The following is a 22,691-nucleotide window of genomic DNA, read 5'->3' on the forward strand; positions in this document are numbered from 1 at the left end:
GGCTTCGTATTAAGAATGCTGTTCCCCTCCCTCCCCTGCTTCCCAGGATGGGAACCCCCAGTTAGGATCTATACATGGAGAAAACTGCTCAGTTTTCACACCTCTGCTGTCCTTCCATGGTTCCGGGACCTCCCTGTACACCTGTCCCGACCTTGTTCCTAAGAAGAATCTGACCTGAGGTCACTGGAACATGTGGAGTTTCCAACCACAAGGGCCCCAAATCTGGGCAAGTCCAATTCTGGCCTCCTGCCCCCTTTCTGGCTCTTGGAATTCGGCCTGCCTCCCCAGACCCCATCAGTCTAAGATTCTGTGTTCTGGTTGAAGGTCTGAAATACTGCCTGTGCTCTGTGGTTGACCCCCAGCCTGGGCCGTGACCCGGCCTTGTGCTTCCCAGACACTTGTGTCCTTGAGCTGTAATTCTGCTCTCAACCGTGTGGTTGGAGCCCTGCTTTCTGCTGAAAGACCTTCCCGGTGCCGCCAGCTCTCCATTCTGGACTTGGGAGGATCACTGATCATGAATTTCCAGTCCTGTCCTCTGAGCTTGTTGCACTCCCAACATGGTGCCAGCTGCTGCTTCTGAGACCTTCTGATTCCTCCTGGGTACAGATGTAAAAAGCGGAGGACACCAATTACTGAGAAAATTCAACAGGGCCGGGGCCACCCGCGGAGGATAGGCTGAAAGAACGCAATCCTCATCCGTCCCCCACCTCACAGTTTCAAAAGTAGAAGTTGAAAGTTGAAGAAATAGGTGGTGAGGATTTCTTTGGAGAGAGTTGTTAGTGGGTTTCCACCTCCTTCCTCTACTTCCTCCTGATACTGGTCGAACTTTGAGCACCTCCCTGATTCTAGTAAGTGGTGTAGTCCCTGATCTTGGCTTCTACTGGCTGTCGCCAACTTTTCGTACAGCCAACCAGGTATGCCCAGCTAGCTAGAGAGAAGACTTCAGCCACGCCTCTCTTCTCTAGAATGGTTAGACAGTATCCCCAGGATGCAGGGCCTCCTCCACCCGGCTTAGTCTAGTAAGCTTCCCAAAACAGGTCAAATGAGAACCTTAATGGAAAGATCAGCTTTACTAAATCATCTGAACTACCTCTCCTTAGTGACTATTCAAGAAATGCTATAGTGATTCTCCACCATGGAAGATCCCTGTGGAGGAGGAAATGGGCAGAAGTTGGGAGGGTTAATTTTTTAAAGTTCTACTATTTCCTCCGCTTTAATGTTCTAATATAAAAATCCAAATGTGAAGGTGATTAATTAAGAATAATATGCCAGTGTTTTCTTCTCTGTTTTCCCAGCACCCCATACATGCTGGTCAATGTATAGGACAGAGCCCCCCCCTCCCTCCCCTCCCTCTTCCTGGGACCATGAGCCAGTGTCCACAGCACCGCAACATCAGGTTTGTATAATCTGTAACCCAGGAGGTCCCTCAAAGGTTCTTCAAACTCAGAGCATCTTTGATTCCATGAGATTGTTTCAACCCTTTGCTTTGCCCCATTGCTCAGTATATGGGCCATGACTCAGAAACGAAAGGAATGTAAAAGAGGATATGCCTGTTGCCAGGTGGTGTTTAAACATAAAATCTGAGGCTCATCTATATCCATGCAGAAAGGCCACAAAAGCTCTCCAAGACAAAAGCATACCAAGATTGATTGCCCTGCCCACATGCCCCTGCTACCTCTCAGGCTTCTGGCTGCCACTTTGTGACTTATTCTCCCCTTCACGGCTGCCTAATATTTGTTTTCCCCTGATTTCACCTGTGTAGAAGTATGTCTCAGAGGTTGGCTGTGAGTAGACAGCTAATTTACCACAACTCCACCCATACCCCCTTAAGAACGATTCTGAACCCCAACTTCATTAGGGAGAGATGGACTTGTTGCTTTGTGATTCCAATCAATTGTCTTCCTTCTCAACAGTGGGGTTCTCCTAAGTGTCAACACTCACTGGCAAGATGGAATTAAGGTGTGTGTAAACAGCAAGATGTATCCTGTATCAGAGCAGGTATGATGACAGCATCCTCTCACTGAGGACAGAAAAAGAAGTATTCTTAAGATTTGGTCATGTAAACTGAGATGACGTAAGTTTTAAAGATGTGCGTATTTTCGTCTATGTGCTGGGCAATAAAGACGTTTCCATTCTCTGAAAGATATCCCCCTGTTTCCTTCCCACCTCCCTCCAGCATCACATAGTAGGCAATAGTGTGCTACCAGGGGGCATTGAGGGGTTTGTCACAGCTTACAAGTCAGGCTTCTCCTTGAGTTTTTAATACTCACATCTTATCCTCAGCAATTCATTAATTTAGATCCATACGTTGGGCTTAACAATGCATTCTAAATGGGGAAAAAATAACAGTAACGTCGATGAGGAATGGCATTGACCAAAATGCACATAGATTTATATTTATGTCTGTGCCTGACTAGAGATAAACGTGTAAAAATGAAAACATGAAGTACCCAAGTTGACACAGCTACACAGAATTAAATTATCATATTTCACTGAATCTAACATTGTAAGCAACATCTTATTTTTACATCCACTAAGGAAGAAAAGGAAAAAATAACTTGCCAATTAAATCATGACTTGTCACTGACTGTACAAAACATTTCAATTTCAGAAATGTTTAGAGGTGAATAAAAAATGTCTATCTTAGAACGGATGAACTGTGGTGCTAAAAGTCACACTCAGTACTAGCTGACCATAAATTCTGACTCTCAATGTGTCCAGAAAGCTTTTTATTTGTTTACTTTAAAAGTAGCTCTTATTGAGAAACTGTTGGTTGAATAAATGACTTCTTTCTAATTAATATAACAATGATGACAATTTCAGATGGTGCATGAAAAGACAGATAGCTAGGTCAAAAGTCATCTTCAAGATCTATAAATACACAAACACTTCCATTCAAGGCAGTGTGGCTCACTGAAAAAGCCCAAAGCAAGGAGAATGCTAATTCTCACCATTAGTTGGGTGGCTTTGGGCAAATCTCACAAGTACTCTGGGCCTTACTTTCCTTACCTATGGAATGACTAGGTTGGACTAAAATCTCATTTCTAACTCTTGTCTTATTTCCCAGCTTTAGCATTTTTTAGAATTTAAGGTTCTGGGTTCATGTTGTCTCATCTCAATTGTCTAAATGTATTTAGTTGAAATACAACCGGTATGGAAACTTTTCTTTCTTTCTCTCTCTTTTTTTTTTTTTATGGCTGCTCTGAGGGGCTTGCAGGATCTTAGTTCCCTGACCAGGGATCGAACCCAGGACCCGGGACTGAAAGCACCAAATCCTAACCACTGGACTGCCAGGGAATTCCCTGGAAACTTTTCTTGAGGTCTGTATTCCATTGACCTTAAGCTCTAGCAGGATAGTCCAAATTTGTCGAATGAAGAAATGAATGAAGGAAAGTATGTCCTCATGATTCTGTTTGCTAACAAATCCTGAACACTAAGCTATAATATTTGTCTCATCATGACTCTGCTGAGGACGTTGATCCTCCAATATTGAGACTGAAAAGGAGAGGCTTACCTCTGCTGCCTTTGACCACCCCTTCGGTGAAGACATCCTCATCCTCAAAGCATCTCTAATCTAAGGAAGCAATGACAGTGAAGAAATGACAACATCCCCAGGGCCCAGACCTGTGTCGTGAAACTCTGAGGCCAACAACCCTGGTAGAAGCGGCATCAACTGGTTTAGCACGGTGCTTGGAAAATAATGAGACTTGGATAAAAGTTGAGGTTTAGTTACAACTAAATTTAGGATTAAGATTAAAATTCTGGTCATGGTTTCTATTCTTTTTCACCAGCTATGTTCAAACATAGCCTCCAGTTGACCTGATAAAGAACAGGACATGAAAGAGTATAGTTCGTTCCTTTCCCCCTCAAAGCTGATGCCTTGAACCACCCCACAAACTCAACTCTTCCGGACTGTGCTCTCTGATCAAGGCTGCTTCAACCTCCTGCTCCCGTCAACTACATGGAGATCATTTACAATGAGTGAAACAAATTCAAATTACCTTGTGATCAATAATGGTTCCAAACAGCAAGATGAAGAACCCCTGTGGCAAAATTCAACAAAGTATGAGGGACAGTTTTGCAGACTGTATCCCAGCTGTTATTTTAATACCACTCTTCTAGATTCCTTCGAAGATACTTATCAGACATTAGAAACTTTAATTTCCACTGATTCCCATAAAAATGCATTGATGAGAATTTTCTTTGAGTGTATCTCAAAGAGAGAGGACCACCTTCATGTTTGTGCATGAGAGTTATTGAAATTTACTGAATGGCTTCAGATGTAGGATAGAGTTTGCAACCTTATTAAATCTCTTTACTTTCTTCCCAAATATTAAGATAGCTGTTCTTACTCATGATGACAGTAACATGTGACATAAAATCTTGTCATTCAAAGTCACAATCAGGGAAGGTGTCTTGAGAAAAAGAAACGTATTCTAGTCTACTTTCAGTGGAAGAAATAGGCAGCTAGAGCCTCTGAGGTGGTGGAAGAAGTTTCTGCATGAAAGAAAGAGAAGGTTACAGAGACCTGTGAGGCCAGGGTCTCTTCAAGTTTAAATTATCTGGTCACCTATAAAGTCACAATAATTGACAGTCAACCCTTTTATGTGGTGGGAGTTGAGGTCCAAGAAAAATCTGGATCCTGCCATGAGAGTGAAGGGAAGCCTGGTTTCTGAGGATGGTTTCATGAAGAAGAAACACTGATCAGAAGACTGAAATTTTTAAATGTGAGTCACAGGAAAAGCTTGCTTAGAAAAATGGAGTGTGTGTAACTAAAGGGGGTTTAGAATTTTTCTTTCCATCAAGAAAATAGAAAGAGAAATGATCTGAAAAAGAAATGCAGAACAAAATTTCCTGGGGTTTAATTAAGTTGCAAAGTAAAAATAGGATGGGATCATTAGTAACCAGAGTAACTTCAAGAGTTGGGGAGATATATGTGAGTCCAAGAGCTTTTGATTTCCTGCCCCCCGCCCCAAGAAATCCTTAAGTAAAAGGTTTCTCTTTAAAGCAATGCAAAGGAAAAAGTGAAATAAATATTCTCCATAGTTACTAAAGAATTATGAGTAAGATATATAATTGAACTGAGTTGACATTTCTTTAAAGTTGGCTTTGTTATTTTGTATCGGGTTTTGAAATAGAGTAACAGGGACATGGAATACTTTGTGGCTTTATTTAAACAGTTATATTTATTTTATTTAAAGCACTGGTCAAAATTTTTTTTTGAAAATATTTTTCTGCAAAGAAGCAGATAATAAATATTTTAGGCTTTACAAGCTCTACAGCCTCTGTAGCAACTAACTCATCTTTGCCATTGTGACACAAAAGCAGCCGTAGGCAAAATGTAAACCAATGAGTAAGGCTGTATTTCAGTAAAACTATTTACAAAAACAGGCAGCAGGCCATAGTTTGCCAGCCCCTGATTTAAAACATTTTAAAAATATGAATTTGTCAAATTTTCTATTACTCATGGATATGGAAAGCAGCCTGACTAATGACAGCTTCCTGAAAATGGCTTAGTAGCCAAGATGAAGTGAAACAACTTTTAGATGGATAATCTTGTCAAACCAAGCATGTTAAGCAAGAAAAGAAAATAGAGATCATTTTAGGTCCATCCTTATCTTATAGAGGAGAGTCTGAGGACCAGAGAAAGTGACATTCCTGGGATCAACTAACATGTGTCAAGATCCATTTCTGTGAATAACAACCTACATTTATTTCACAGAGAACAGCAAGGAAGAGGTATGAGAACCCCTGACTGGTTAACACCCAAAGTGAGTGGCAAGGGGCATCCCTTCAGACTGTGAAAAATGACTGTTATTTTATGGAGCACCCAAACTACTTGAGAAAAGATAAAAATTGTGCTTGTTTTGAGGCATAACATATTAAGTATAGCCTCACACATCCCTGACCAAAGACTGGTCCTCCATAAGTGAAGGTCAACTTCTTTTGACGTTGAAACTTTAGGAGGGATACAGGTAAACCAGTGAGGAGAGAAGAAAGGAGATTCCTACCCAACCAGCCTGATCATCTAAATCCAACTGGACAATCAATAGAGTGAGAGATGCCACAGATAAATGTCTCTAAGATATAGAAGGAAATGGAAGGAATATGTGGTGTTCTATATTTTTAAACCATAGCCATGTTTTATTGTAAAGCCAGAAAAACAAATTATAAGATAATAATAATGTTTTATAAATAAAATATTAATTAATAGTATTAATTAATAAAATAAGTCTCCCTTCTGGAACTTACCTGGAAAGCATTGAGCAGGGCAAAGATTATATGAAATATCAAGGAGGTGCCTTCTATGAGGGTAGCTATTCCAAAACCCCAGGTCAGTCCCAGCAATGGGGTGAGGGTGGCGACATTTTTGCTGATCCTTATAATAATGGCCACATCCTGAGACCTGGAACTGCCAATAGAGGGCCTCTGAGTGTTGACAGCAACAACCAAAACCACAACAAGATTCACAGCCACAATAAGCAAGGCTGGGATGGCAAATGCTAAAAGGGCTTTGGTATTGTCCCAGTTAAGCCAACAGGCACCATGTCTCATGTAGCCTTTCCCTGGCACTGTGATAGCAACTGTGGTGACAGCAATGACCAACGGGCACCCATAGCCAATGGCAAAGCCAATGGCCATCATGCAGGACTTCATCATTCTCCGGAAAATGACCAATAGTCCATAGACGATGAGCAGTGCTTGGAAGAGCATCCAGAAAAACAGAGAGAGGTAGAAAAAGTGGCTAAAAAATGTCACCACAACACACCAGTTGTAGTTCTGGGCCTTTTTGTTAAAGTTAGAGCCTAGGATGAACCACACATTAGCGGTCAGGAGCGACACAGCTATGTTCACAATGCATACATGTCGCATGTATGATATCTCCGTCACAACCACTCGGGACCAAACTGTGGCTTCAATGATCAGGCAAACAATCAAGCTAAGGATGGAGACGCTGAGCCCAATGCAGGTGATATAGTCCAGGACCTTGTTGTCTACAGACATGGGGGACATGAGAATGGAAAAAGACATCAACACGTTGGTGTAGTTACACCAGCATTTCACTTTGCTGGCGGTATCCAATGTTGTTTCACAGACATTCTCATCCCACCTCCTTTTCCTGGAGTGCCAGCCAACACACTGGGCCCTGGCATTCCGGGATTTATTGATCTTCTCAAAGGTGAATAAGATTTGCTTCAATCTTTCTGGTAAAATCACCGAAATGACCAGCCCATTTACCCGCCTGGGAAGACTGGCATTTTGCAAGTGGGCTTCTTTCAGAACAGCCCCCAAGGTGGGAAAAGCTATGCCGATGGCTTCGGATGCATTTGGTGGCAGCTTCCACAGCTCTTGCCTGGGAACTTCTATCATTCCTAGGATACCCTCCGTTGTATTGCTCACGTTCATGGAGAAGCTGAAACTTCTCTCTGAGGTATTGTGGTTGATGTGAAGCCCTTTCGTCTGAATGAAGAGTTCATCCGTAATGTGCTCCAGTTCGTGCTGGATGCGGAATCGCCTCGCAAACCAATTCACTGACTGCAACAAATCCGATCCAGCATTTTTGTCAGGAATGAAAGCCCAATTTGGAATGACTGCTTTGTCGAGGATGTGGTTGGCCACTTTGAAGTAGCTCTGCAGTGGAGAAAAGTGGGTATTATACTGGGGATTCACACAGTGTTGTACAAAGTTGATTTCTAAAACCTGAAATATCTAAAGATCAAATGATTTGAAATTATTTGACATATTTCTCTTCAAATGCACTGTTTATTAGAATCTCATACTAGTAGGCCTGCAGAGAGGGGAGAAAAGTAAAAGAATGTTAAAAATAAAATAAGGTAAAATGAAATGAAATAAAATAAGATAAAATGAAATAAGATAAAATGAAATGAAATAAAATAAGATGAAATGAAATAAAATGAAATGAAATAAAATAAGATAAAATGAAATAAGATAAAATGAAATGAAATAAGATGAAATGAAATAAAATAAGATAAAATGAAATAAGATTAAATAAAATAAAATAAATAAAATAAAATAAAACGAATCACAGATCAGAGTTACCTGCTTTATTATATGCCCAGGGCAGCATTTCCACACTGCAGCTTGTATAACCCAAGTTTCCCATGAGATATTAATGACTGTTTGAGAAGGAGATTGGAAGTAGATTCTATGGCAATCCAAGTTTGAGAAGTACAGCATACCATATCCTTATACCCCTCACTCATATAAAGAGTTCCAAGGTTCATTAACACATGAAAAGCTCTAAAAAGTCCTGCCATAAGGAGACCTACTTGGCTTTGTTTAACCCAGAGTTCCTATATCTGCTGTGATACAGATCTCTCTTTTAAAAATGGAAGCTCTGCTAAGATTTCTCAGGACAATTACATTCTACAAGAATAAAATTTGGGAAACACTAGAGTAGGAGCAGTCTTCCCCACAGCCATCACCATGTGATAGTTTCTTGAAAATAGTCAGTCTGTACAAAAACATGTATAAAAAATGTTCTAACTTCTTGAAAATTTCCATTAACTGGGATAAATCAATATGCAAAACTGAACTGAAGTGATTGCTGTGGTTATCGTAGTTTTTACCCTGAAAATACATTTGAAACTATTAAAATGCAAGATTTTGAAAAAAAAAATATTGTCAGTTTTTAAAATGAAATTAACAAAGAATACCTTCATTTTCTCTTGGGTAACATTATCAGACAAGTGTGTAGAAATATTTTTTAGTAACTTCACTATAAATGCAATATTTCCAGACGTGGCTTCTGATGATTTCACAACATCAATTATGCAGGCATAATCAAGTGGGCAGTTCATTTGGATGACTTGAGCTACACTCTCAATTGGCTCTGGGGCTTGGTAGTCAACAATGTGCAGAGGTATAAATGGTGCTGCCACAGAAAAGCGTGATGTGTTATTTAAGTCCTGTTTAAAAAAAAAAAAAAGTTTCATTCAAAAATGATTAAGTACCTAACGTGTCAGACTAAAGGAGTTAAAGGCAAAAATAATCCACATGGGAAAAACAGACAGAGAAGTAAGTGGTCCTGAAAAGTGGTTTAGATGCTGCAAAGTATGGAGAAGGTAAGTGGGCTCACAAATGGACACGAGATTCCATCACAATTCCCACAGGGATCAGGATGCTGACCTTTCTTATTGGAATCTGCTTTCAGGACAGTGATTTTAACTCAAATATTATAACAAGACAGTTTTCTCCAGAGATATGGAGAAATTCTAGAAACAAAATTTGTCTTATTATTTTAATTTTTTTTTTCAAGAGGAGCCACATGGAACTTCAGAGGGGAGTGGTTTTTGGAGATTGGCAGTTAAACACAGAATGCTAAGGCATTGTAATTTTTTAAAGTTTAGAGTTCACTAAATAGAAGAGGTTATTTGCTCATTTCCTCATACTTTTTACCTAGAATTTCCCATAATATGACTTAGGATAGGCCAAAGCAATAGCTTACTTCATTTAACTCACTTTTGAATGCCACTGTCGTTGCAGGGACATCTATGTGATTACCTATGCTAAGTGACACTGCATTGATACTTCCTTTATAGAAACACTGTTGACATTTTAGGAGATGCAGAGATCAATGTGCTTCTACAGGGTTGGAGTGGGGGGTGGGGCAGAAGGAAACAGTCACTAAGTGAAAGGATATAAGATAAAATATTTTAATTGAGAATTGTTGTATTCATTGGATTTCCATTCCTTCTGGGACACACATCTCTCTCTTCTTTTGGTCAAGTGATTGAAAGTATTTGAAAAAGATATCAAACTTATTTTGATTCTAGACACATTTAGTTGCTTAATTGATTAGCATAAGAGGTATGCAAATCCATCTTTATAGCTAAAATTTTAATCTCTAAGTGTTTATCATTGTATAGATAAATTTCAGATCTTTTTTTGAGAAAAGATTTTGAGAGGGAGAAATAGAGTAGGGAGGGAGAGGAGAGAGTAGCTGAGAGTTTGGGTGAGGAAGGAATAGACAAACTTAAATCTGCTCCGTAGAATTTCTCAAGTCCAGATCTGAGACTTATTGTCATGCTGAACAGAAAACATTAAAAACGCCTCTAACCCCTCCTGGGGGATTGGCTCCTGTAGAATATGCAAATAAGATGCAAATATGCAAATGCATCACCATAAAGAGTGTTTCCACAGAAAGGCTTGTACATGTTTCAGTTGATTTTTGCCACTTGTTTCCATTACAGATAAATCCTATTTCTCCACGAAAGTGCTGAACACAAGGCTGGCTGCAGTTGGAAGAAGTGGTGCAAGGTCCATGGCATTTTTCTTAAAAGGAGAAGAGAGAGAGAGAATCCTAATTAGCATTTCCGCACTCTGACTGGGGCATCTAACTCATTCTGGGGCCTTGGGGATTGCTTCCCAGAGGAGGTGACATTGACCTGGGTTCTTAGCAACAAGACGTGACAGTCAGGTTGTGAAGCTGACATCTAGGCAGAGTGAAGAGCATGTGGAAAGGAGGGATCGCAGGTCATTCATAAAGGCTGATTCAGAGTGTCTGAAGGGAGAGTGGCAAGAGATGAGGGTGGGGAGGAAAACATGTCAAGTAGTGAAGGATCTTGGATCCTGTGCTAGTATGGGGGCTACCAGAAAACATGATTGGATTTGTGTTTGAAAGATAATTAACCATAGCATGGAGCAGGAGTCAGTAAACTTTTCTGTAAAGGACCAGGTAAATAGAGTTGCCAGATAAAATACAGGTTAAGTGCCAGTTAAATATTAATTTTATTTTCAGATACAGCCAATTCCCATGATTTGCAGCAGTTAAATTCTATAGTCACTGCCACAAACACTGAATTAGCAAAAACATAACCATCGCTCCTAGGAGAAATACAAGGTTAGGTTCTTGCAAGCTTCTGCTCACAGCATTTTCATCAACCAATCAATATATCAATACATAAGCTTGTTTTGTGTTTCCATTTAACATATGTTGTTGATTCACTGACACTGAATTCACGACCAATAGCACCATAGCCCATGACAGCATATGAGCAAAGCTTATCTCACATGTGTATTCTCTCCACAAGGCACATCATAACCTTCTTAGGAACGCTAAACAGCACTTCAGAACTATATCTGGGGACCATTTTAAGCAGTGAAATCACCAACAAAAAGCACAAAAAGCAAAACATGTGGCACTACATAGGCCACAAAAAGAACACTTGTTTATAGTAGGAGAGCTGAAACAAGAAGGCCAAGGGCCACCTCGTTCAGCTGTGAACAAGCACCTTGGCCCACTCAATTTTTCTGCTATTCTGTGCATGTCTGTGAATGATTCAGAAAGCAGTGTGAGTATTGATTTGGGGGTTGCAAATAAATTTCTATGAGTAGGAGAAGTTGTAGATACAGAATCCATAAATAAAGAAGACTGACTAAAAATGTTCAGTAAAACAATGGATAATTTTTTCGTATACGTATGATCCATGAAAGATTATTCATGGTTTACCTGAAATTTAAATTTCACTGCACTTCCTATGTTTTTATTTGCTAAATATGTCAAGGCTAGCCAGAGAGTAAATATTTTCAGCTTTGTGGGCCATATGGTCTGTCATAACTACTCAGCTCTGCTTTTGTAGCATGAAAGCACTCAAAGACAATACGTAAATAATTGGGCATGGCTGTGTTTCAATAAAACTTTATTTATAAAAACTGGTGGTGGCCTAGTTTGGGCCATGAATAGAGTGCATTGATGTGATGAAGCTGTTGAAGTATTCCCAGGAAGAATTGCCTTCGGATAGTGACAGTGCAATGGAAAGAAGCAGATGATGCTGAGAGCTATTAAGGTATTGAAATAAATACGATGAAGTGCCCTATCGGCTGTGAGTCAGAGGCTGCACTGATATTTATGGTTTGGACAGCTCTGTGGATGACTCCATTTATGGAGAAAGGAAACAAGTGGTTTTGCATCCTTCTTTGACATCTACCCAAGAGTATCAATTTTGCAATTTATTTAAGCTGAGTGCTTCTCAATTTCTTCATTCATAAATATAGTTTGGAGGTAATGCCATAGTCTTGTTACAAACATTGAATGAGGCGGCATCTTGTACAGCACTTAGATCAGTGTTGTCATAAATGCTCAATGAATATCAGCTACCTTTCTCTCCTCTTTCCTTTCTTAACTCCACATCTGTATAGAGATGTATTTGCCACCAGAAATGTACTTGGCCTTGACTGTGCAGAGCCCTGTTATCACTACTATGTGGGTGAGAACCACATGATTTCACTATCTTACTACTCATGATGCCTCTATAGTGTATTTTTCGCTTCTCGAGAGTGACCAGTCTTGCCAACACAATACCTCTTATATCACTTCAATGGACCTCTCGGCCTCAGAGTGTTACATACATTTAAGCATCCTGAAAATATCTTTGAATGAAGGAATGAAAGACTCCTGTCCTCTTCCCTCTTATGCCTCTTGTTAGCTCGTTAGTTCACACAGATTTCCCTTTTGAGTTTTAAAAGGGACCCTTGTCTACTATTCTAGAACAACTGTGAATATTTGCCAACTTGCTTCATTGACTATGCCATGGATAATAGTATAATTATTTTTAAAAAATCTATCAATGCCGGTAAACATTAAGAATTTATTAAAGATTGTTATTCTATGTGAAAGGTTGTGGTCTGGGGACAGGCTTGCAATATCCATGCCCTTCCTTTATTCTGCCCTGTCTTCAAACGGAAGAAAACTATTCTATAGCCACACACCTTGCATCCTTTCAGTCTTGGGTTTTCCTTCAGGACCTTGAAGTTTATCTCCATCCTGTAAAACATAAATCCCCAAACATCTTCTTTACTGTGGGCCTCTCCTCTCTCATCTCAACTTAGAGGCTCTATGTGGACATGAAAAGAAAATGTGTTCAGGACTAGGAAGAAGACTGCAGCTGATATGGCAGGAACTTGCTGAAGGAAACAGGCATGTGAGCACCGACTGAGAACATGCTGCCCCCTGATGAAGGTTAGATACTTGACAGTGGTCACTTGAGCTCTGAAGGTCAGTGGATTGGATACAACTTTTGGAAAGTTTAAGTATCCTTGGAGAACACAGTAATGACAATTATAGCACTAAGCTGTTCTCTGCCTGTATTAACTGAAACTGTGAAATGAAACTAATATGGTCCACCCGATACTGTGTATCCTCAGAGAGGAAGAAGTCAGCAGGTACTAGGAATGAGTGCTAGGTTGCAATAATAGAATCACAAACTCTCTGTAGCTATGAAGGACTACAAAGATTTAAAAGAAAAAAAAAAACTACTCTTCATGTTATAGGTAAGGAAATTAAGGGCTCAGAGAAGTGAAGCAACTTGTGCAACTAACAAGCAAAGTTAAGGTTTGAACCTAAATTGCTCAGCTGCCAGGCTAGCGGTTCCTCCTCTCATCAGCTGCCTGTCTACATACCCCGTGGCTTGCAAGGAGGTTTTTCTGTAATACTGTTGCACCCTGTCACAACAATACTGTACTCTCTTTTCTTTATTCCTCTCTTTAGAAAGCTGCCATCAGTAAGGGGAAAATTGTAGTCATCTGAAAATTTCTTTTAAATGACACGTTATTTATCATAACTCTAGTCATCTCAAAGAACTGACTGATTTCTAATGGGACCACCTAAGAATGGATCAAACTTACTTTTATGTGGGTCTTGGACCTAGGATGAGAACATTCTGTGGCCAGAAATAACATTAAACAGTAAATCGTGATTGCCTGGGACTTCATTTTCACACATGAGGCTCTTCACCTGCAACATACAACAAAGTTGGATCCAGCTGAAGGTGACGACAGCACATAACCCTACAATACTTAGCCAACCAACCAACCACTTAGTCCTCAGCAAACATAAATTTCCTTATGCTCTAATGGAGACGAACTCACTCTGATCCCCTTAGGCTCAAGGGGCAAACTGTGACCAGGAAGCAGACAAAACTCACTGATCTTGGCTCAAAGCCTTCCTGGTTGGAGTCAAGACTAAGAGGGACTTTCACAGCTCCACTGAGTCTTCTGCTGAGATGACAATCCACGGGCACTTACAAGAAGGCTTCCAAATTGTCTCTGAGTTTAAAATTGTCTTTGAGTTCCTAAGTATGGAGGTTCCTTAAAAAACTAAAAATAGAACTACCATATGACCCAGCAATCTCACTACTGGGCATATACCCTGAGAAAACCATAATTCAAAAAGAGTCATGTACCACAATGTTCATTGCAGCTCTATTTACAGTAGCCAGGACATGGAAGCAACCTAAGTGTCCATTGACAGATGGATGGATAAAGAAGATGTGGGACATATATACAATGGAATATTACTCAGCCATAAAAAGAAAGGAAATTGAGTTATTTGTAGTGAGGTGGATGGACCTAGAGTCTGTCATAGTGCAGTAAGTCAGAAAGAGAAAAATACCGTATGCTAACACATATATATGGAATCTAAAAAAAAAAAAAAGGTCATGAAGAACCTAGGGGCAAGATGGAAATAAAGACGCAGACCTACGAGAGAATGGACTTGAGGACATGGGGAGGGGGAAGGGTAAGCTGGGACAAAGTGAGAGAGTGGCATGGACATATATACACTACCAAACGTAAAATAGATAGCTAGTGGGAAGCAATCGCATAGCACAGGGAGATCAGCTCAGTGCTTTGTGACCAGCTAAAAAGGGTGGGATAGGGAGGGTGGGACGGAGGGAGATGCAAGAGGGAAGAGATATGGGGATATATGTACATGTATAACTGATTCACTTTGTTATAAAGCAGAAACTAACACACCATTGTAAAGCAATTATACTCCAATAAAAATGTTAAGAAAAAAATAAATTAATAAATAAACAAAGCACCCATGAAGAAAAAGTTAAAAAAAAAAAATTGTCTTTGAGTTCCTAACCAATAAACAGGAGGAAAGTATTTTGACTTACACCATCATCTTGTAAACCAAATCTGATCAGGGGAAAGGGAACATGGTAGAATGACAGGCAAAGTGTGGTAATGGATTTGCATAGGTGTTGAGATATACGTGCGGAATTCACGATCTGACAGTGTGGGTAGAAAGAAGTTCTCACATATGCAACCACATGGTGGATGGGCACACTAGGAAATTTGCAATATTACTATTGTTTAGGATATATATTTACATATATTTATTTATGTATTTATTTGGCTGCTCCAGGTCTAAGTTGCAGCACGCAGGATCTAGTTTCCTGGCCAGGGATCGAACCTGGGCCCCCTGCATTGGGAGCTCAGAGTCTTAACCACTGGACCACCAAGTAAGTTCCCTAGGATATATTTTTAACTGATCCTTATAAAGGGAAATAACAGAAGAACCAGTGTGAGCTGTCTTAAAAGTATCCTTATGTTTCACATATACATGCAGCTTTCAATAATTTTTGACCCTAACACAGTAAGAAACAGATCTTACATTGTGACTCAGTGTGTACAGACAAAAATATGTATGTATATAACGATCCATGTATAAAACTAAAAAAACATATAATTTTTATATTTTAAAAACTTATATGTTAAAATACTATTCTTCCTACCTGCAAGCAAGACACTCTGATAAATCCATGATTTTTATCTTGTATTCCACTTTATTCTATCTGACATTCTCTCAAAAATTGGTTGCCACCCACTAAACTGAATTCGCAACCCTCTAATGGATGGTAACCTGCAATTTGAAAAACAGAAATATAGAGTATGATTCATTATCATTGTCAAGTTGAAAATTATTCACTTCTTCTGCGAAATTGGTCATATTGATCCTTTCTCTCTGCTATTCTTCACAATTCTATTGCAGTCCCCTTCCCCAGGTACATGTATCAGGGAGAAAAGATGCCTACATTCAGGACCAAATAATAGGACTGATGGGTAAGTGCAATTCTCCTCCACCTGGAGAACATCACATTTATAAATAATAACGCCTGCTATCTAAGGCTTCAGGAGAAGGGCCACTCTTATTCTCCATTGTTTTCATTATAGGAACTTTGCTTAAAGCTAATCTTGCTGGAAGAAAGTCAAGTGTTTGGCATAGTGATGTGATGTGATGTGATTTATGGAGTCCAAAAATGTTCTGCAACCAATTCTAGGGCCTCTAAGTCCACAGTCCCTAAAAATGTTCAGAGAGTATTTAATCCAATAGCCATGGCATTTTCTGTAGATCATTATGTTCTTTGTGGAACATTACGAAATAATGACACATTTCATGTATTCATATAAACTAAGAAAAATTTTACTAGCAGAAATATATATATATGCAATATGAAATCATAAGCATGAGCATAAGAAACACAAACGTTGAACTGAACACAACTGGCTAGTTTGGGGTTAATTTGCTACTTGATCATTCACGTTATTATAGTCTGGTGTATGTAACCCACATACCACTTGGCATGACAATTATATGGTAAATTTCCTTCAGTTACTACAAATGCTGGGGAGAGACTATTTAATGATATAACCCAAGAGGAGTCATAGCATTCTTATTTTTGCCCAGTTTGACTGGTGGGGGTTAGTCAGATGGACAGATGTTTTCAAGTTAGCCTCAGTTGGGTTGTTTTTCTTCTCACCAGAAAGAGTTGAATGGGATCCCTCCCATCCTAGAGTTCAGATGTTGGCTGAGGCCAAAAGCCAGAGTGCTCTTCAGAGCAGAGAATGAGGAAAGCTTAAGAGCATGGAGAATGAGGAATTTAAAAAATAAAAAGAAGCATTGCCAGCATAATCCTTAATCAGAAGTTGATATTATGTAGAACAGAATGGAGGAAGCACACTTTCTTAGATTAACGATTGATAAAGACAATAGAGTGAACTTTGAGTTTTGCATAATTCCAAACAGAAAAATTTCTGCAAGTACAGATAAAATGCCTCTTCAAGACGTAGCACAATGTCTACATACAGTAAGATTCTCCTTGAGTTTTTAATACTCACATCTTATCCTCAACGATTCATCAATTTAGATCCATTGGCTGGGCTTAACGATGCATTCTAAATGGGGAAAAAAATAACAGTGAAGTCAATGAGGAATGACATCGACCAAAATGCACATAGATTTATATTCATGTCTATGCCTGACTAGAGATAAATGTGTAAAAATGAAAACATGAAGGAAAGTACCCAAATTGACACCATTACACAGAATTAAATTACCGTATTTCACTGAACCCAACATTGTAAGCAACATTATTATTTTTATGTCCACTAAGAAAGAAAAAGAAAAGAACTTGCCAATGAAACCATGACATGCCACTAACTGTACAATACATTCCAATTTCAAAAATGTTCAGAGGTGAATAAAAAATGCCTATCATAGAGCTAATGAACTGTGGCACTAAAAGTCACACTCAGTACTAGCTGACCATAAATTCTGACTCTCAATGTGTCCAGAAAGCTTTTTGTTTATTTTAAAAGTAGCTCTTATTGAGAAACTGTTGGTTGAATAAATGACTTCCTTCTAATTAATATAACAATGATGGCAATTTCAGTTGGTGCTTGAAAAGACAGATAGCTAGGCCAAAATTCATCTTCAAGATCTATAAATACACAGATACTTGAATTCAAGGGAGTGTGGTTCACTGAAAAACGTCCAAAGCAAGGAGAATGTTAATTCTCACCATTAGTTGGGTGGCTTTGGGCAAATCTCACATGTACTCTGGGTCTCCTTACTTATGAAAATGACTAGGTTGGACTAAAATCTCATTTCTAATGCATGTCTTATTTCCCAGTTCTGGCATTTTATGAATCTATTGTTCTGGGTTCATACTGTTTCATCTCAATGGTCCAAATGTCAAGTTGAAATACAACCAATATGGAAAATTCTTTCAAGCGTTATATTTATATAATTTAATCCCTGAAAATATAGCAGTCAGCTCTCTTGAGCCAGTACAAGCCAGCTCCAGCACAGCACGGCCTCATGCCTGCCCCAGGGTCTCGCCTTCACCCAGACCCTGCTCTCAGCTTCTCACTGTCCCATCGGCACTGGCATTTAGATGGCAGTACCGATGAACGAGGAAAAGAAACCTAGGTTTTGAATGAGGAAAAGAGAAGAACAAAGACACAAAATCTAAACATAAACTAAATTGTCTAGAAGAGCATCAACAACACACAGGCAGTGCTGAAAGGAAAAGCTTTCAGATGTGAACGTAACCAAAGCCAGCTCACCTGGACACTCACCTGGACGAGGGGTTTACTAGTTCCTCGCGAAGAGTGGCCGGAGTCCATGCCAGGTCCTATCCTACATGGAGAATCCAGAGTTATTCTCTGTCCAGGACACTTAAATTACCTTTATACCATGTACTGACTTCTGGGTCTGCAGAGTGTTCAGTTTATCAATGAAATCGTGTGTCTTTATAAAATCCCTAGTTCTGCAAAACCCCTGGAGATGGTGGCAGAAAAACACTTTGTTGGGAAGAACTGTCACTGGCTATTTAAATCAAGATCCTAATACCCAGCTGGGGGGAAATGAAAAGAGTAAGCAGTGATCCTGACAGAGTAACGCTGCAAAAATGCATATTTATCCTGGGATATGCACATTATCCACCACCTATTTGGCAACAATTTGTCCCAGGCACCAAAAGGTAAAGAAAAAAAGGGTGGAAGAAAAACAACACTGAAGACATTTGTATAAAATGTTCTATGAATTCAGGAAATCTGCCTGCTTTACTCTTAGTGGGCAAACAATTTGGTGTCTATTGGATTTGGCCAAGGCATCATGTCCTGACGTGGTTTTCTGTGGATCACTGGTCTCATAAAAGACTAAGGGGTTCCATGGTCCGATCAGTTTGGGAAACATTGTGTACCAGTACCACCAACACCCCCGCCCCCCCCCACACATACATACATTTGCATAGCAAAGTTCTGAGGGTTCTTGAAGTGACAAGACTGTCACACAGGTTTTACCAAATTTACTTGATCATCAAAAGTGCTTTGGGAGAGTTGAAGGCTGCTATCCAAAGACAGTATGCTATTTTGGAACATATTAATCTCTCCAGATTCAGGCTTCACATGCCTTTGTTGGACCCTACCCCATGCCAGTCTTGTGCTAACACCTTCCTGGGAGCTCCTTTCATTCACTCACATCGTGATCCAAAGTAGCCCAGCAGAGAGTAATAGTCCTGGCCTTAGTGCATCCTGAAAGAAGGCGGCAGTGGGCAGGCAGTCTTTAATCCGTGAAACACGTAAGAATTATCCTGAAACTTGACATGACGCTCAGAGTAGAGCTGGAGGGAGGACAGGCACCTATGCATGGCAGTCAGAAGTATAGGATGACCACAAGGGAGGGCAAGACAGACTCAGAAATGGAGAATAAAAAAGAGGAAAAGAAACAAGATGCGAAAGAACTCTCACCTGAGGCTCTCTATGGTAATTAGGTAAATAAATAGCTGTCTGACATTTACAAAGAAACTCCCTCCAACTTGTACACTAGTCATCCAATAAAGGCACGCCGCATCTTATGCCCAAAGTATCTGAAAGAAGACTTATTTCAGAGATAAAAGCAACAAGCAATCTGGAATGGCAGCTTCTCAGGAACTGAAGAAGTTCCAATCACTCCTTATTTCCACAACCCGCCTCTCTTTGTGCATCCTCACAAAGGTGTGAATTACCTCCTACCGTACACTTCTGTTTTTCATTTAATAATAAGCAGCCATTCTAGGTAGCTGAATGGAAGCCAGTCTCCCTGCTCTAACATGGTGATTATGTCAAAGAGAGAGAGAGAAAATAGTGTTTGCTGGCTTCAGAGGCTTAAAGGAAAATATAGCTACACCCAAAAGTCCCAGAGGGGCTGCGTCTCAGGATTTAGCTCTGTGGAGAATTCACAGCAATGAGTACCTTCCATACCACTGCCTGTGCTCTGAGACCTAATGACAAGGGGTCAGCAGAGCACTGGGCTTAGGGCTTTTAGTCCCAGAGCCCCAGAGAAAGTAGGCTGCACTTAGTGGAAAAATCATTTTATCATTAACTAGGAGGTGGACACAGAAGGACATTTCTCTGTCTCCAGCATCCAGCAGAGCATAAGATGTATAATAGACACTCAGTAAACATTTGTTGGATACATGAATAAAGGTGTGAATGATGCCAGCTTCTGAAGTTTTTGTTTTAAAATCACAAGGCAACTTTCCTATTTTAGGAGAGCAGATGAGCATATTTGCAACGCTAGATCATTTTGGAACCTGGAAAATTAAGTAGAAATGCACCCAGCCTAATGGACCTCCTCTTTGTTATACTACATCCTTATGTAAAAAAGGATTGTGAGGTCTCATCTAGATTCAGCAGGAAACAGCATCCTGCCAGATTAGTGATGTCTGCCACAGGCATGACAGTGCAAGTGTCTTTCCACGCTGTCTCCCCAAAGTCGGAAATCACAAAACATTGCTTCCCTGGACAGAGCCAGAAGATGCTGGCTGTTCTTAAACACCGTCTTCTATTTGTCCCATCTTTGTACCTGGAGCTGAGTTTCTGAGTTGGAATTCAAAAATACAGTTAGGCTTCCTGGGTCCTGGAACATATTTCTGATACTAGATGCTAGGTGGAGTTGGGGCAGATGACTCACGCAGACTGAGGCCCTCCCCACCTGTCTGAGCACTCTGAGTAAGGGCTCGTATCAGGACTCTCAAAGAAAATAATAGGAAATACAGCCTGGGAACCGTAACCACAGTCAAGCAGAAAGGAATGTATGGAAAAGTATGACCTCTCAAACCTCTTCATGCAAAACCCTCTGAGGTGAGCTGGATGGGAATGCTTGTAAACAAAGTGGATACTTCCCCAAAGTGTTCTGCTCCATTGAACTTCACCCCAAGGTGAGAGGGAGGACCTATTCTCACTCGTTTGCTAATCTGTTAGACAGCACCTCATGTCATTCTCCTTGGCCAATCCCACTGCTGGGAAGGACCAATCCAGAAAGGTTAACTGGAGGGTGAGGAACTTAAGAGTTAGGTGACCCACATTTTGGAGGAGGGGTGTGTGTGTGTCTTTTGCTCCCCTCAGCCTAATTTCCTGTCTACCCCACTAGTGTAATTAGGACAGATTATACAGCCAGATGGCCCAACAAGTTGCTTGTGTGTTTCTGGCCTCGATAATAGAATGTATTCAGTCTCTCTTACGGGTTCTCCCTTGCCATGCGTGAGCTGTTTCATAAAGAGCCTTGGGGGAAAAGAAAGATACGAAAGATCTTCTGTAATCAGAAACATCTCGTCCTCGGTTATTTTAGATGGCGTCCAGCCAGTGTCTTTGTAGCTCAATATCTACTCTGAGAATTGCAGTCTGGATTCAAATTCTGATAAGTTTGAATAATCACATCATTTCAGAGTTGGAAAGCTTCCAGCATCTCACCAACTATCTTGATACTTATATGATGTTAAAGAAATTGATATGACAGGCAATTGCCCTGCTCCATGAAGAAAGCTCTCTGGAGGGCTGACACTAAAAAAAAAAAAATAGCATCTTAAGATGCACACTTTAGAGCTCCCACAATTGTCCTCAGAGTTTAAGTAATATAGACCATCAAATGGCATAATATTGGCCACTCAAAATGAGGGGAGATAGGTTTCAGCAGTAAGTGGAGGAAATGTTTCCCTTTAAGTTGATATAAGGACAGCTTTGTCAACCCCACTAAAAGAAGAAACTATTAAAGCATGCTTCATAAAACAAAATCTAGATTTACACTCAGCCTGAAGGAAGGGATTGAAAACTAGTTTGCTCATGCAATTTATCAAGTAAGGGGGACTATTGGAGAACAGAGAATCTAATTGCCTAACAAAGGGCTTTGCATTTTCACCCCTAGAAGTGAGCAATTTAGAGCCTGACAAACGACTTTTTAAAGAAAAACAAGTGTAAAAGAGACTGAGGAAATACTCCAAACTGGAGTTAGCCAACCTCTAAATAATGGTAGGGAAGGTTCCTGCAGAAGCAAGCATTCCAGAAAATAGCATCATAAATCACACATTTCCCCCATTCTGGAATATGTCTAACCACAATCCTGCCTTCAGTAGGAAAAGGTGTTGTCATGGCGTGTGTACTCACAGCATCCAGGAGACCCTGCAGCCCAGCAGGAGGGTCGACGCTGGGCTCCCCACCACTATGCCCCACCATCACCGTGCTGGCTCCGGAACCTCCCAAGGTCCCCGTCAGTGGCTGGGATCTGTCTTCTCCATATTTGAAAGGAAGTCCAGGAGGCCCCGGTGTAAACCAGCCGCCATGGTGAGAAGCCGATGGGAGAACTGTAAATCTGCCCTGAGTTTCAAGGCTTGTGTAAGTCTGTGATTCACTGCCCAGTGGGTCCGTCAAACACGTCTAAGAGAAATTACAGGTTTCTTTTGTCTGAAGCAAATCCATTAAAATGAGTCACTTGTTTGTCTTTTCATTCCTCCTCTCTATCTCAGATGATCACATGAGACTCTGCTGTCCCTACTGCACTGGGGTAATTAGAACGCAGGGGGTAAAATGCCAGGTTGTGTCACTGTTGTTGATTTTAAAAGGCGACCACATTTTTGCCTGTGCTGACGTTGAACGTGGAAAACACTGACTAGGACACTGCTTAGTACATCGTGATCCAATCCCTACCTTAACACCAAAGATATTTTTGTTTTATTTTTTAATGACTGGCCCAAGGAGTTCTTACTGAGCCTCTACCTTGGTGCACAGTCCCCCCACCCTTCCCCGCTGGTAGCCATAAGTTTGTTCTCTAAGTCTGTGAGTCT

General features: G+C 40.3%; 1 protein-coding gene across 1 annotated transcript; it reads right to left on the reverse strand.

The window, feature by feature from the left end:
- Positions 1-416: 416 nt before the first annotated feature.
- ADGRF4 (adhesion G protein-coupled receptor F4) lies at positions 417-22,079 on the reverse strand. Its single transcript, XM_059937438.1, has 12 exons — positions 22,015-22,079; positions 18,169-18,229; positions 16,927-16,983; positions 13,648-13,756; positions 12,733-12,787; positions 10,145-10,296; positions 8,679-8,930; positions 6,253-7,632; positions 4,002-4,043; positions 3,515-3,574; positions 2,271-2,327; positions 417-596 (listed from the first exon to the last, which is right to left on the reverse strand). The coding sequence occupies exons 4-11, from the start codon at positions 13,732-13,734 to the stop codon at positions 2,280-2,282; spliced, it is 2,076 nt and encodes a 691-aa protein (XP_059793421.1). The 5' UTR covers positions 13,735-13,756; positions 16,927-16,983; positions 18,169-18,229; positions 22,015-22,079; the 3' UTR covers positions 417-596; positions 2,271-2,279.
- Positions 22,080-22,691: the final 612 nt, after the last annotated feature.

This window comes from Balaenoptera ricei, chromosome 11, assembly GCF_028023285.1.
Source record: "Balaenoptera ricei isolate mBalRic1 chromosome 11, mBalRic1.hap2, whole genome shotgun sequence".
In the NCBI taxonomy this organism is placed as follows: Eukaryota; Metazoa; Chordata; class Mammalia; order Artiodactyla; family Balaenopteridae; genus Balaenoptera; species Balaenoptera ricei.